General features: G+C 40.5%; 1 protein-coding gene across 1 annotated transcript in view; it reads left to right on the plus strand.

Annotated features, from left to right (window-relative positions):
- LOC130517117 (ephrin-A5b-like) overlaps positions 1-15,530 on the plus strand; it is a 39,384-nt gene that overhangs the window by 20,738 nt on the left and 3,116 nt on the right. Inside the window, exon 2 of the mRNA XM_057018756.1 lies at positions 14,671-14,963. Coding sequence (XP_056874736.1) covers positions 14,671-14,963 — 293 coding nt within the window. The remainder of the gene's footprint in view (positions 1-14,670; positions 14,964-15,530) is intronic.

The following is a 15,530-nucleotide window of genomic DNA, read 5'->3' on the forward strand; positions in this document are numbered from 1 at the left end:
AGCTATGTATTTTTTGGATGTTGGAAACCAAATATTTCCAAATTTTCATAAGGTTCTTGCTGCGTGATGGTGCTAAATCTTACTCAATATTTAGCTTCCTTGTAGTTGAGAATTAGATAAGTCTTGGGTAAGATTACAGTTTCTTAGATGGAGAATACACCAGTAATTAAATTTGACAGAATTCAGACAGAATAACAGCAAACACTGTGTGGATTTAAGTTTGAAAGAATGGTAAAGGCTTCACTCCATATGTTACATTGTGGTTTTTGTCACCGGAGTTCACTGGTTCTAAACATGCTGCTCTGTAGCCGTCATTCACAAAAGGATCCGACGTTGCTCAAATGATCACGCCCACAATGTTCGCACCCATCAAGCGGCCATTGTTTAAGTGTCATTCTGCAAACAAAATGCCTGTTCATGCTGATCTGAAACAAAATGCAGCATCCTCCTGTCACACTGTGACTGTCAAACACTCCAAAAAAATGCTGCCACTCTTTCAAAAGCCTTCCTTTATTTTACTGGCGAGAGAAGAAAGCGTCTCACCCCAGATCAAAGTAAATGTCATGGCAAACATGGCAGAGATCCCACCTAATGCCTGTCAGTGTGTGCACTGAGGCTACAAAAAAAACAAAAAACTTTTGTGACCCTGCAAGTGTGTCTAATTAGTGTATGCACAACTATGGCAATGGTCCTGTGATCTTCCCTTGTTTGACTGATTGCGGGTTTCCATTGTGAGCTTATTGGGAATGCAGAGCAGAATACCGGGATATTTGTGTGTATCCTATATAAGAATGTTATCAGAGTCATGTATCAGTCTGTCTGGGTTGTGGTCTCATTTTCATCGTACTTGCACACTCAGCATCAGAGATGGCCTCTTGATTTACAGTAGCGAGGCCAAATGGCTCCAGATTCAGGAGCTGATACACCTCGTGCTCCAAGCAATAGCAAAGGGTTTCACATTAAGCTTGGGTGTTTACTTTTTAAACTTTAACTGTAATGTTTCTTTTCTTATCAGTCCAAGGAACAGCTTGCTAAAAAATCGGGTGATGTAAACAACAATAATATTAATAATATATTTTATTTCAAATATGTTTGGTACAATTTTCTTTTTATGCTATTTTTAGTTGTAATAGCAAAATTGAGGGGAAAAAACATTTTATTCATTATTTATTCATTCATTGATACTTGATACTTGCTGTGAAAACCATGTTTTCATCCAGTCGGTAGAGAGAGGTAGTTCATGTGAAGTCTGATTGCTTCTTTTTGATTACCGCAAAAAATCTTGCAGTGTATTACTTTTGCATATTCTCACAAATACTGTAGAGTTTTGTACTGATTTTTCACTGGAGGATTACCAAAACTTTTTCCCTTTATAATTTGAAGGAGATTTTATTTTTAATTGGTTTAGACTAATAATGTAGCTCTAAATAATGACATGACAATAGCCGTGTTAAATTATAGTATTTATTAAAGGAGCTCATTTGCAAACATGTTTTAACACTGAAGAAACAAACAAGTACCACCAGCCAAAACAGGCTTTTCAGAGGCACTTTTGCAATTTTATACATTGAGAAATTAATGAATGACATGATTATTATCTGCTAGTGATTACAGAAAGTTTTAAGAGAAGAAAATTTTCAAACTGAAGAACCCGATTGATTTTGTATATCCAATTACCGATAGGTTTGCCCGGTTGACACATGGTACACACACAGACGCAGAAAAAAATTCTCTCACCATTGCACATAACACAGAAGGTTTTTCTCAGTGTGTGCCTTGATTTCTCAGCAGGAAGTGATGTAAAGGGGAGTGGTCTTAAAATGGTGGATGCCTCCTTTCACTTCCCTTTTCAAGATTATCAATACAAACAAAGAAACTTGTGCCCAAATCAAATATGAAACAATATATAAAAACAATTCACTATAGCCATCAGTGGCACACTTTGAACCAGTAGGACTTCTGCCAGTGTGTGGTGACCATCTAGACGGCTGATCTGGACTTGTTAAGGTTTTCTTGAAGATGTTTTGCCTTCTCTCCAGAAGGCTTCTTCCTTTCTAAACTCGCCCAGGGCAGAGCTTGAAAATATAGCCCTTGTGGACCATTAGCGTCATAATTATCTAGGTGGTCACCTGAGAGTCTTTCACCTAGTTACTTGTTGAACTAGTTTCCTAGGTGAACAACCCTGCCAATGACCCTGACAGCAACCCTCAAAGCTATGCTGGCTAAAGGTGCACTGCAACACCATTAGAAGAGCTAACAACCTCTACACAGCTTTTATGTGTCCCGGGACCCATTTCTTTCCATACATACACCTAAAGTTTGATTGCCATGTGTTGGAGCCATACGCCACACTTGTAAATATGTTGCTTTTGCAAGGTGGGTGTGGTGCGGCTATCACCTGTCATGGGGGTTTGGTCTGGAAGGTGTTTTGGGAGAAGAAAGTTAGTAAATTCACCTGTTGATTGGGATAATGTGAGAGAGAGGATGAGAAGGGAGGATTCATTTTTTAATAAGTCATCTGGATGCCTTTTCTTCCTAAATGAAACAAATAAAAGTGACGCACTACACAAAAGCCCTCTTGTTTCCGAATGTGAGCTGATGTTGCCTCTCAGTGACAAAGCAGTGCCTTCCAAAACTCAGACCATATGGGATTAAATAGTCCAGCATGGGCCATTTACCAGTGAGTCACTGAAGTGAAGAGAGAAGAAATAGAAAGAGGAAACAAAACGTGTGCAGACTTTTCATACCATTGTGTTTAGATGTGATCTCAGCTTTAATTGTAATTATATTTTGAATCTGTAGATGTCTCATTTGCTACATATATATTTTGGATGTACAGTCACTGCTCTGTAAAATGTTTAGTTTGACCTTATATTACAAGTTCTATGATGTTTTATTTGTTTACAACAGTCATAACTTCCACAGAAAAACACATTTGAGAAGAGTCAGAAAGCATTGTCATGCTTTTAGGTGTCATATAAATATTTTAAATTGGAACATTTGCAAAGATTCCCAGCTCAATAGCTGACAGTATGAATTTATTGCTTCAATATATTCCCGTGTGTGTACAGCATTTATTTAATCAGTAGATATCCAGCAGCAGATAATGTGACAATGTGTGTCAGGATTCACTGATGTGAGTTTAGCGACGGGATTTAAAAGGGATGAAAATACTACATCCACACAAAATGGGATAAGAAAATAGAAAAGTTTCATTTACAAGCAGCATGGTCTCTTGTCTTCTTTTTTGTTCACTTGAGGTATTTAGCCTTTGTCTGTAATCTCACCAAAGGTGGCACCATGCTCTTCCAGTGGAGCTATGAAGGACCACACACACTTTTCTCCTCATTAGTCTCTCTGTAGTACCTTCTGTAAATTATTAGAGGAATGTTCGGCTTTCCACAACAGCTGCTTCATTTGCAGTTGCACCACAGTGTGTGTGTTTGTATGTGTGAGTGTGTGTGTCTGTGTGCGTGGGTGTGTGTGTGTGTAAACAGAGTAAACAGACTTTGGAGGCCTCTTTTTTGCCAAAAGACTTTTATCTGTAGCTTGAAGACTGAGATTTCTGCGGCTTTTGTGTAAGTGGATAAAATGTTGTGTATTTTTGCTGTCATAATAGTGGATCAGTGTCTAATGTGAATGTTATTTTCATTTTTCTTTACTATTCCCTTTTTTTCCAGGGGTCAATCATGTGCTCGGTGATTTCAGATCAAAGAATACAGAAAGGTTTGGTCACAGATTAAGGCCTTTCAAACTGCAGTCCATATTTTGTCCCCTCAGAAAGTAGATCATCTTTTGACATATAATCCACTCCATGAGATTCACTCGGCACTCATCAAATTTCTGTTTGAGCGGGTGAGTATGAGTGGGATGGTCAAATAGAAACTGTGGAGAATGAATATGTTCTCCCTTTTTTATTTTCCCCCGTTCATCTTCTCATCCATCACCCTGTCGCTGGTTCTCTGCAGCTCTCGCAAAGTTGTCAGGTTCAAATCAGGGTAACGGATGAGAAATAAATAGTTTCTGTCCGGTACACATGAGGACAAAGACACGCTTCTTAGTGCTTCAGTCCTGGGTTTAATCAGTGTGCAACAGCTGCTGCTTCACAATTCTGTCTTGGGAAAGTTCACCTGGACTTCCTTCAGTTTTTTTGAAGATCTTTCACCTTTTATCCAAGAGTCTTCTTCAGTTCAAGAACTTAAGCTCTTCAACCTGGATGACTGACAACATTCATCGACCTGCTGCTTCAGTTTTTCCCCTTTGTCCTGGTTCACTAACTGCCATTTTATCTGAGGAATTTTAGGATCCCTTCTCAGCCCAGATGGATTAATGTCAACAGTGGCGTGCCAGTCACCCAGTACACCACTTCTACTACTTAAACAACTCTATAAGAAACTCACTGTTTTACTTCCGTTGTAATTTTTTACTGTATTTTTCAGCATGCGCCTAATAATACGGTGCGCCTTATGTATGTTTTAAATACAGAAATAGCACCCATAACTGAGACTGTGCCTTTTAATACAGTGCGCCTTATGGTCGTGAAAATACGGTAATAGCATATATAACATCCATATATGAATTAGTCATGTGTTTTCAGTACAACAAATAACACTGCCTAGATTAAAGATGGGGTATGCAGGATTTGTTTGTCAAGTAGCACAAATTCTTTTGTTGTTATTTTGCAACCTTTCAGCTCTGAAAGGGTCTCTGTGTTTGGAATGAACACATTATGGTATGTCTCTTTTTGAAGCAATCTAAAAAGCCTACAGCACTACATCAACTATATCCTGGTCCAGGGGTTCCCAGGTGTTTGTGGGGCTGGTCCTACCATGTCCTTCCGAATTTAATAACTTGTGTGCATGTGCACTTAAAATCTGCAATGGAGAATAGCGGCACGGCTCAAGCAAAGGAAAGTTCTGATTCCTTGTTTGGCCTCAACTGACTCTTCAAGTCAGAGTTGTTTCCACTTGGAGCTTTCCAAGACACCTCATCTTCGGTCTCTTGAGGATGTCTCTAGGGTATTTTCATCTCCAGAATCTGAGCTGTAACATTATGTGTGTTTTCTGTTGTTGGGTGCAAACCTGGTTTGGTTGCTGTAGTGACTATAGCTAATAATGTCTTACTGAATGACTTGCCTCTGTGTATTAGGTATGTGACAGTAATATCCACATGCTCAAAGAGTTTTGTGGTTTACATACACACATTTTGATACATCTGCATGCTTTGGACAGTATCTGCTCCAGAAAGCCGGTTTCCTGATGTCTCGCATATCTTGCTGTGTGTGCATCTAGTCATGGTCAAGTACTTAAAAAGTCTACTTGTTGCATGGGTTGAAGTATTAAGTGTATAACCAAAATAAAAACCTTTTCCATAGACTGTGACCATCTGTCAGAAATCCACTTGGGCCCATTTAAAATCTCATTGACTGTAATATCATGCTATTGTGCGGCATTCGCTGTCAACACCCTCCACTTACTGCTGCCACAAACGTGCATCTCATCCATCACTGGCACAGAATCTGTGGCATGTCATTAGTCGGAGCTGTGCCACTGACTGCAGGGCCATCCCTGTGCTCTCATCCATTTATGGTGTGGCGGGGGCGCTTCAGTCCTAGCAGGGCGGTAGAGCTGGCAAGTCCTGGGAGTGCCTTGCCAAGTGGAGAGTTGTCTCAAATATTCACTGATGTACATGCTGACTCATCATGTTAAAAGAAGACGTATATATGCTTTTTTACGTACACAGTGCATCTCAGAACTTCACTGCAGTGTTATTGAAAAGCACATCTGACCTAAAGGTGCTACTTGCATGGTTTCAGCAAAATTTCATTTTTTTCAGAAATTGTTGGCATCTCGCCTTGAATGCCTGTCCCCTGAATACACCGTGAAAAAGCCTCGTCTTTGGAGAAAACACGGGGTCGTAAACATTAAAAAACCACTAGAGGAACAAGATAACAAACCATGTTCCAGCTATTCACCAACGGATGGTTGGGGAGGGGGAGAGGTTCATGCACATGCAGATAAAAATATAAATCTACCCGCTGAACAGTTGGAGTTAGCTCAGCCATCTTAGCAACATTAGTGTAGCACAGATCCACCCTCGGTTTCAGTGCTCATCAAACCCTGTTCCCACAGTTTTAGACCAGTCGTAAGGTTGTTGAATGGTTGTTGCTCCCTCCCCCAATTTTGGGTGAGGCAATTGTACACTGACCGTCAACTAGGTCATTAAACACCTCCAAGACCGGAAAACTGGATATCTAGCGTCCTTAATGGAGTCGGGTTGCAATGACATAAAACAAGGTCCAGCCAATAAGAGCAGACACAGAGCTTTGCTTCAGGCTCTTTTCTGCTGTGTTTACAGTGAAAAAAAGCCCGCATGCCCTTTGCATTCACACATTTTCTGTGTCACTTATCGACCCAGAGAGGCCCCTGTCAATTATAATACTGACAAAATAATATGAACTCAGTAACAAATGTGCAATCAGGCATATATTTTATTTACAATGAATTGGTGGTAACACTAATTATATTTGTTTTAGAAACATTTCTCAACATCTCATCCTCTCTATTCACATAAAATGGTTCAGTCTACCTGCTGAGCCAGCAAAATGCTAATTTGTCAAGTTTCACATTTTGTTTGAATTTTCAGGCAGTCAATCTTAAGAGAATTTTATGTTCATTTTTTAAAGAGGAGATGGATTTTAGAAAGTACAGTATCAGCCTTTTAGCAAATAACTGAATCTATATGAATTTCTTTAATTTCATTTTCATTATTATTGTCAGTTTATACCCAAGCAAACAACTGTCATGTTGATCTTTTCTCACATATGGGAATAGCCACAAATATCATTAAAATGCATAGTTTTAAGTGAAATATTATCAAAAACCAGTCAGATAGCAGAAAGTGACATTGTGACACCAGAGACCCAAAGACTCAGAAAGTCGTGTAGTGTGAGCAAGGCTTTAATGACAGATATGGAATCATGGGGTGAGATTCCAAACTGCTCTCTTTTGTTTTCTATTTACTTTAAACATCAACAGAAGTGATGTCATGCATGACTGCGTAGTGCACCTTTAAGGGGTGTGTGTATATCTGTATAAGATCTCTTCCCTGGTATCAGATCATCCAGGAAGACAAAAGGTGAATCTAAATGGGAAAATTATGTTTTGAAGTAATAAATAAAAAATGATGCAATAATGAGAAGACCTTCAGGGAATACACCAGCATTTCAGAGATTCATTAGCAGCTATGAGGTATGTTAGTTTAGGTTGTTGATATCATCTATGGTTTTACTTTACATGTTTTGATTTGATTTGACACATAAACGTCCACATATAAATATTCAGTAATCAGTAGTGTGAATTGTTTGCTCATTACCAAAAACATCCCAGCCAACACTTAGTTGTTCCCACCCTGACTCTGTGAAGTCATTGATCTTCATTCTCTGTTCTAGTGGACTAAAAATATCTGATCACGCTTGACTGAAAAAGCCTTAGATGATCATCAGTGTTCCTCTTATATGCTGGCCATCTAAACCCTGCCTATACCTGTGCTTGAGCTGGAGTCCATTTATAAGCTCTGTACATTTAAAGAACTAAAACTTCTGAACACTAATTAAGAGTGTTCCTATTTCAAACAGACATTGGGCACAAACCCTGGCTGTGTGTTTAGTCTGGTTCTCGTCTTGGTGATGGTATTTATTCAGGTGAATCTTCAGATTGTTGCAGCCATCAGCAACTATCTGTGCCTACAGCTCTGATTCTTGTCACCTGACACCCTCCACATGCTAACAGGCCTGCAAGAGCCTCTTCAGTCTGGCTGGGACACACACCACTTGCCATGGTCCTCCTGTCTAATGACAAGTGTGGAGAAATAGGAGTCAGGAAGCAGGCAGAAATGTATATAGAGGCACACTTCCACCAAAAATGTTGTGCATGTCTATGTGTTCCTCCTGTACTTGTTCAGAAAGGTAATAAATAAATGTTATTAGATAAATAAATACATATCACTTATTTCTACTCTTTATTCTTATTTTTTTATTAAAAGATCCTAACCCTAACCCTAACATCAAGAGATGATATGTTGCAGTTTCACAACTGAGAATACAGATCGAGTTTACCACAGTTGCTCATTTGGTGCCAAACCCAGGTTTAGTGAATGCAATGTATACAGTACAGTGTACCATAGGACAGCTTTTCTGGATCGGTGCTCAAAAACCCGTCCCAGTTTCTTATCAAGGTCCAAACTCAGTGGTTGCATGAAGATCAATTACAAATAACATAAATAAAATGGCAGGTTTCATCTGCTCATTAGGAAAATAAGATATCCTGCTTTATTTCCAAATGAAATTTCATTCCAGATAAATGAATTTAAATGCCTTTTTTCATTACTTCTGACCTCAGCTTAATGATCTATAGGATTATGGAGATTTCAGTCAAAAAATGGCAACCTAATCAGTCTGCTGGCCACACTATCACACAATCTCATGTTGTATGAATCTTAACATGTCCTGACATGACATGCACTTAAAGCCCCCTACCCCCATAAAAGTTACTCTGGGATACTGTTTATCACATAGGTTTCCTGTGACCTACCACACCTCTGCACATAAACACACACCTAAACAAACATATAAAGGAGCCAAGAAAACCACCTGTGTGGATCAGGATGAAGTGGTTTGCTTTACCTGACTGATGGTGCTCCAGCTGTCAGAGAGGCTTTGTTGAGGTGGATTAGCCACCCATCTAGAGGAGTAGGGTCACTCCATGGGTTATGCTCAGTGAACGCCTAATGACACAGGGAAGGTGCTCTCTGTGACCTTTAGGCATTAAACCAAGGCCTCATCTCAGCCTCAATGATGTGATACTGTGATAATGTGCCTGGTCAAATGTGCCTAATGATGTGAATAACTTTATAAATCAGCATTGATGTGGAATTGATGGATACTCATTTGTGGCACTTTGTGCAAGAATAAGCTGATACAGTCTGTTTCCTTTTCCTTAATTACTCAGCTAATTCTCTAAAGGCTCTCTTAGTCAATAGCCAATTAAAGACAGTGTTTATGAGTTTAAAGGTAGATTGTCCTGAAGTTTCTGGGGCAAGTTAGTATATGACTAGTATTGCAGAAGTAAAACCTTTAGTGACAATGAAAACCTCTCTTAACATCTTAAACTCTCTCTTAATCTCTTAACAGAAAACTGAGCAACTGAATCATGTGACATTATCAAACAAAAACACAAGATATTTGTAAATGTATACATTACTGATTACTGTGGTTACACCGGCACTGGTAAATGATGATGATGTAGTGATTTTAAACTTTGGCTTAGTCCACAAACATATATTTCACATAGACACATAGACATCACTGGCTCAATATACTTTCAGTTGGCAGTTTTGAAGGTTAACAAATCAGCAGAATTGCTCTCCACGTTTTCAATCAATCTCTCACTCACTCTCTATCTACATGGATGGATGGATGGATGGGTGGGTGGATGGGTGGATGGATGGATGGATGGATGGATGGATGGATGGATGGATGGATGGATGGATGGATGGATGGATGGATGGATGGATGGATGGATGGATGGATGGATGGATGGATGGATGGATGGATGGATGGATGGATATTGCTGCAGAGCTTGAACTTGTGGTTGTTTTGGTAGTTGAATGGTCCATCCACCTTCATTCTCCGGGTGCAAACGCAGGCTGGATGAACATTAAGCACCAAAGCACGTGAAGCTGTAGAAAGTGATGACAGAGTTTGCTGATGTTTGGACAAGAGCTACAGTCCGACCATCTGCCCACAGTCCGTTGTTTGACGATGTCTCGTATAAGTGGTCGTATCTTTTTACAGCATTTCTAATGGTAATGGAAGGAAATGATGAAACACATTAAAATGATGCCCTTTTCCACAAAGTGATGATGGAACTCACATACCATTGTGGGCATGAGAGTCCATAATACCAGGGGTAAGACAGAAAGAGGGACAAGTGAGGCAGTGGCTTAGATGCTGTATTAAAGTGATTAGAGATAGAGGGTTACGATAGGCACCCATAGCTCAAGTGGAAAAAGAACAGGTGGAAAGGAAAGGAGGAAGGATTAAGATGGCAGGTCCAGCTCTCCTCAACTTGTAAAAATGTATAATGCTGTGCCGTGGTCATCTTGCGTAGTGTTGATGCTTAATGAATGGATAGTTGAGTAGATGATTGGATTCCTTCCTTTTTAACACTAAAATTAGAGAGAGTTTTCATGTTTGAGTTAAGGTTAGACAACATATAATATGTAGAATTTTGCCTTTTTCATTTACATTTCACAAGACATATGCAGGCGGGCAGGCAGCGCCCAGCTCATATGAGCTCCATGGATAGATAGATGGAGCCTCCACCCCAGTGCAGTACTGTGGGATGGATCTCTGGAATCTCTTTCTTGCTGTCTTCAAAACATTTTAAATCCAGAATAATGGCTCATACACATTACTGTGACTCATTGCTAGGCCACAGAGAAAACCTGACTAGAGTGGAATTCAGTAACTTTCAGAAAAGTAAAACGTTTTTTTAAAAAAATAAATGCAGGTTTTAAAACCTTTTAAAAGCTATCAGTCATCTGTGGAGCCCTTGATCGTTCTGGGAGGGTATTCCATAAGCTTTTTAGTGTCACTTTAGGTAATGATTAGATCACTTTGTTAAAAACAATTATTTTAAAAACATAGAACAACTCCTCTTATCGTGGGTTTATTTGTATGCTAGTCCTGCATATGAACACACACACACACACACACACACACACACACACACACACACACACACACTTCATATTTTAGGTCTGTTTATGCTTTGTAACAGTGGGGAACCCTTTTATATGCATTGAAATCTGTTCACTGGAGGTCCCAAAATATGGGCCATCACTACACTCTTGCCTTGCTGCCCCCACCTGTGCTAACACTGGGATACCTCGACGGGTGTGAATATGAAATACAGCCCCCTTAAGTAAGGTTGAGTGAAAGGGAGTCCTACACTTCTAAAGGTGGCATGTGTGAATTCAAGCTTGGTGCATTTGCAGATCTTAGATCTTGGGTTCATAAGCCGAATGACAAGACTGTGACACTCTGTGTCAAGGGAAAGAGGGGAGGTGTGTTATGGGGCTGAGTGGGAGCAGATTGAGTGGGCCAGGTGGTATGACTTGGCACTGGCATGCAGGGCACTCAGAGAGGTTCTATGTTTAGTCCTAACATGATGTTACATGTGTTGTTTTTCCTTGGCCTGCTGTGGGATGTTAAGAAGACAGAACTGTGCTTCCTAAGTAGGTTTCAGTATGTAGTCTCGTACAGCCTTGTATCAATTTTGGCACTATATCACTGTTATTAATGTTGTGATATTAGAATAGTCTAAAATTGGTGGGAGGGTTGAATCAATTATTTTGGTACTTTTGTTTAAATGCCTCAGTTGACATTTAAGTAGAATGACTAAACTACCAGATCGTCCTGTTAACTCTTAGTCGTATTGCCATGACTTTTTTCAGCAGTTCATAAATAACATTGTTAATTTAGACAAATGATAACCGTGATTATTATTGCAGTATCCATCACTGCCTGGAGAGGCAACAACGGGAAATTTGATTGATATGTGGAGATTTTTCTTTTTCTCCCTAATTGTCAGTATTTGCATAAAGACATTATAATGGGTTGAAAGCCACTGCTGTTATTGACTTTCATATAAAATTCCAGGACTCTTAGAGCTTCTGCTTGAGACCTTACTTTTGGATAAGTGGTGAGTATGTAAGCATCTGTCCAGTGGTAGTCGGGGAGAGCTTTGTATGCTTGGCATGGGCGATGATTGAGTCCAGACGTTGTGAGTTCCACTTCGCACCACTGGTCCATCCCCCAACCTTCTGTTAGTGGGTTTAGAGTATGTCGGGTTCTTAGTGGGCAAGGCCACATTTCCCTGGGGTGCAGTAAAGTGATAGGGCAGCACAGGGGGTCAGAGCACCTCTGAGAAGGGGAGGTCAGAGGTCTGAGTCTGGTCCCTGCCAAATGAGGATCTGGGGTGTGAGAAAATAAGATTTAAGGTTAGGCCACTCTGCACCTCACTATTGCTCCAGGCCTGCATCTGTTTTGTGAACATAAACTTTTGGCATTTTCAGATTTTTGCTGATTGCAGACAGTTCTATTTTGGTCTCCCCAATTCATAGCACTTGTTTCCAAAATGTATTTGGACTGTCTAACTTCTTTTGGAAACTTCTGATGCTAAAACTTGTGGTGAGAACACAGGAGAGGTTTTATTCTAATGACTTTTCCATAAAGGCCACATTTTGGTATGTGTAGTTGAACAACTGTACAGGACCACAACTCCAGAGTCTACCACATCTTCCTGGAGGCAGGACAGTTTTGGAGCTTGTTCCAACTGCCCTCGAGCGGTGGGGAATCCATGGACAACTCGCCATCAGGGTCAACATATAAAGACAGCCAACCGGTCATATGGCAAATTTAGAAAAGCCAATTGGCCTGTATCAGAAACACGTGTCTTTGGATTGTGGGAAGCCAGAGTACCACCTAGGTATGGGGAGAACATGCAAACTGCACAGAAAAGCCTCTGGACCGGAACCTTACTGTGAGGAAAGGTTTCTAACCAAATCACAACCGTCCTTCCTTGAAATACATTTGAAATTGAGGGAATAGGTCCCTTAAGCAGATACCCTTCCGCTGTGCTGGGGACATCAATTATTTTCATTTGGGGAGTTCTGGGTACTGCTTGGATTTGGCTGATTTTTAGGATTCAAGGTTGTCAGGCTGGAGATTGAAGGAGTGGATATTTCTAAAGTTTTAGAACTAAAGCACCACCTGGCTGTTCTTATATGATTGTAAATAAACATGACCCTAACTTAGCTTTTTAAGGCCGAAGGGACAGATGCTAAGTGGGGTTATTTTCCAGGGATCTGCACAGAGCCCTCCTGCAGCTATGTGTCATTGGTGGTGGTACAACAGAAATGTGTTTATTTATGTGTCAGAGTTTAGTGTGTATGAGCCTGAAGGTATGAATGCAACACGTACAGAGAAAGTGCCAAATCTGAGCACAGGACATTGTGTCGTTGGGAAATAGTGTCATGGGAACCGGAGCAACCATGTTTGGCACTGCGTCAACCCATGATGTTTTACACTGACTCCACAACAGTCCTTTCTAATATTCCATGTAAGGGGATGGACAGCTCAGAATTTGAAAATGTATAATGCTGCTGAGGTCGACTTAGAGCACCGCGACCTTATTGATTGGATATTTAGTGCTGTAGTGCTGTTGTCAGGGAGTAGTGGTTTGAATTTCTTCCTTTTAACACTAATATCACATGGTGTCATTCTGTTCAGAGTCTTGATTGACCTATTGAGTGTTCGTGGGTGACAACCTTTAATATGTCGAGTTATATTATTTTTCATTTTCACCACACAAGTAGACAGAGAGGCAGGCAGGCAGGCAGGCAGGCAGACAGACAGACGTGTAATTAAGCAATTAAGCATGTAAATAACAATGATTTAACATCCCAAAGGTGGGGGAGAGCCATTCATTTTAAAGTTGGAGGGAGGTGATCAACCCTGAGGCCAATGGGACCAACAGACACCAGCTGATCACATGTTTTATGGGTCGCCACCCTTTATTTTAAGTGCATAGCTCCCCCTAGTAGCTAAAATGACAAACTACACCATGATCTCAGACGTCCTAGAACTCAACTCTCCATATTAAAATGGGTCGACAAAACATCTATTTGGATTTTTGATGACGCTTCACCTCTCATCCAAAAGGATTTTATATATATATTAATATAAGTATATATGCTGTTTAATAACTGATGCTGAGAGGGGTGCGGCTTCATGATAATCCCCCCCACACGCTTTGAAGCTAGTTGTACCGTCACTGGTATTGCTACAGATTTATAGTCTGTGTAACAAACACGTGATCCTCCCCCTGTGCTAGCTCATGTCTCCCAAATCGATGTGTGTCAGTCACCAGCAGCAGCTGCGGACACCTTTCTACTTCATCTCACCTGACTGCTGATCAGTTGTCTGATACCCCTGTTCGCTTGGCAGGCACAAAATAGGTGTGATGTGTCATCTGTGCAAAGACAGAGACACTATGAGACGAGCCATTGTCGTTTAGTGAGTCTATATGTCTCCTCTATCATGCCGTCATGTCGAACTGATGGAAATCTCAATTCTACATAGGGATTCTCTATAACTGTTAAATTAACCTGCTAGCAAAGGGATTAGCCATGTAATGCCTGAGAACTTTAATTTCAACACCAGCATTAGTCATTACTGCTGTGCACAAACCTTAACATATGGCTTAGCGCAGGCTATAGCATATGTTGTGAGAGGTTTATGCCAGGCTGTGGTGTGGGAGGGATTCATGGGGAACACACTGAAGAGGGGAGAAATAACAGAATGACGTCCTATCAATTAAACCGGTATGTCCTAGGCTGTCCTCTAGGCCATGGTCTTCTTTTCCAAACGTATGATGCTATTCTTTCTATATCTTATAACCTCCACAATAATGTCAATACCTTGGCATAATACTTTCCAATCTCATTATATATTCCGAAGTTCCAAACAAATTTAAAATGTGACCTCATGTCAGTATATTGTATGTGTTCATTGTAATTTATTCGCATATTGGATTTCCTTTCCAGCTTTTACCGGGGCGATTACCATATTGACGTCTGCATCAACGACTACCTTGATGTTTACTGTCCTCACTACACCGGTGCAGTCCCAGACGAGCGGGCGGAACGCTACATTCTCTACATGGTCAACTATGATGGCTACAGCTCATGTGACCACACTGCCAAAGGCTTCAAACGCTGGGAGTGCAACAGGCCTCTGTCGCCGAATGGGCCACTCAAGTTCTCAGAGAAGTTCCAGCTCTTCACCCCCTTTTCCCTGGGCTTTGAGTTTCGTCCTGGCAGAGAATACTATTATATCTGTGAGTATCATACAGATGTTTGCTTTGTGCCATATTTGCTTTTGCAGCGATTTCAGAGCACAACATCACTTTATATATCGTTTTCATTAAAACTGCCAAGAAATCAGCAAAACGGAGGACTGAAATTCCTCTTGTTTCATGCATGGCTGATGTTTAAGCCAAAGTATGAGCAACAACTGGCATTGGTGGAGGTGGAACCTCAGTAATGAGGATTGTCTCGTGGGTGAACACAAAGTGGCGCAGAGCAGAAGGCAGAGCAGCTTCATGGCATTTTCCTCTGCTGCCTCGATTTAATCATCAGATTCTTCTTCATTAAAAACACTTTTTTCCCCTTTTGAGAGGCCGAGCATGTGATTTAAAAACAAAGGAGCAGCACATCTCCAGGACCATCACAATAAGAGCTCTGAACTGAACGGTGAATTGTGATGGGGGCTAAAAGTAAATTAGAGTACTGTACTAACTAGAAATATATGACCACTTGATAAATTCCAGCATTTATTCTTCAGGCTTATTTTTTACACCATTAATCAATCAATCTTTATTTATATAGCATCTTTTACAATCAAA

This window comes from Takifugu flavidus, chromosome 20, assembly GCF_003711565.1.
Source record: "Takifugu flavidus isolate HTHZ2018 chromosome 20, ASM371156v2, whole genome shotgun sequence".
Taxonomy (NCBI): domain Eukaryota; kingdom Metazoa; phylum Chordata; class Actinopteri; order Tetraodontiformes; family Tetraodontidae; genus Takifugu; species Takifugu flavidus.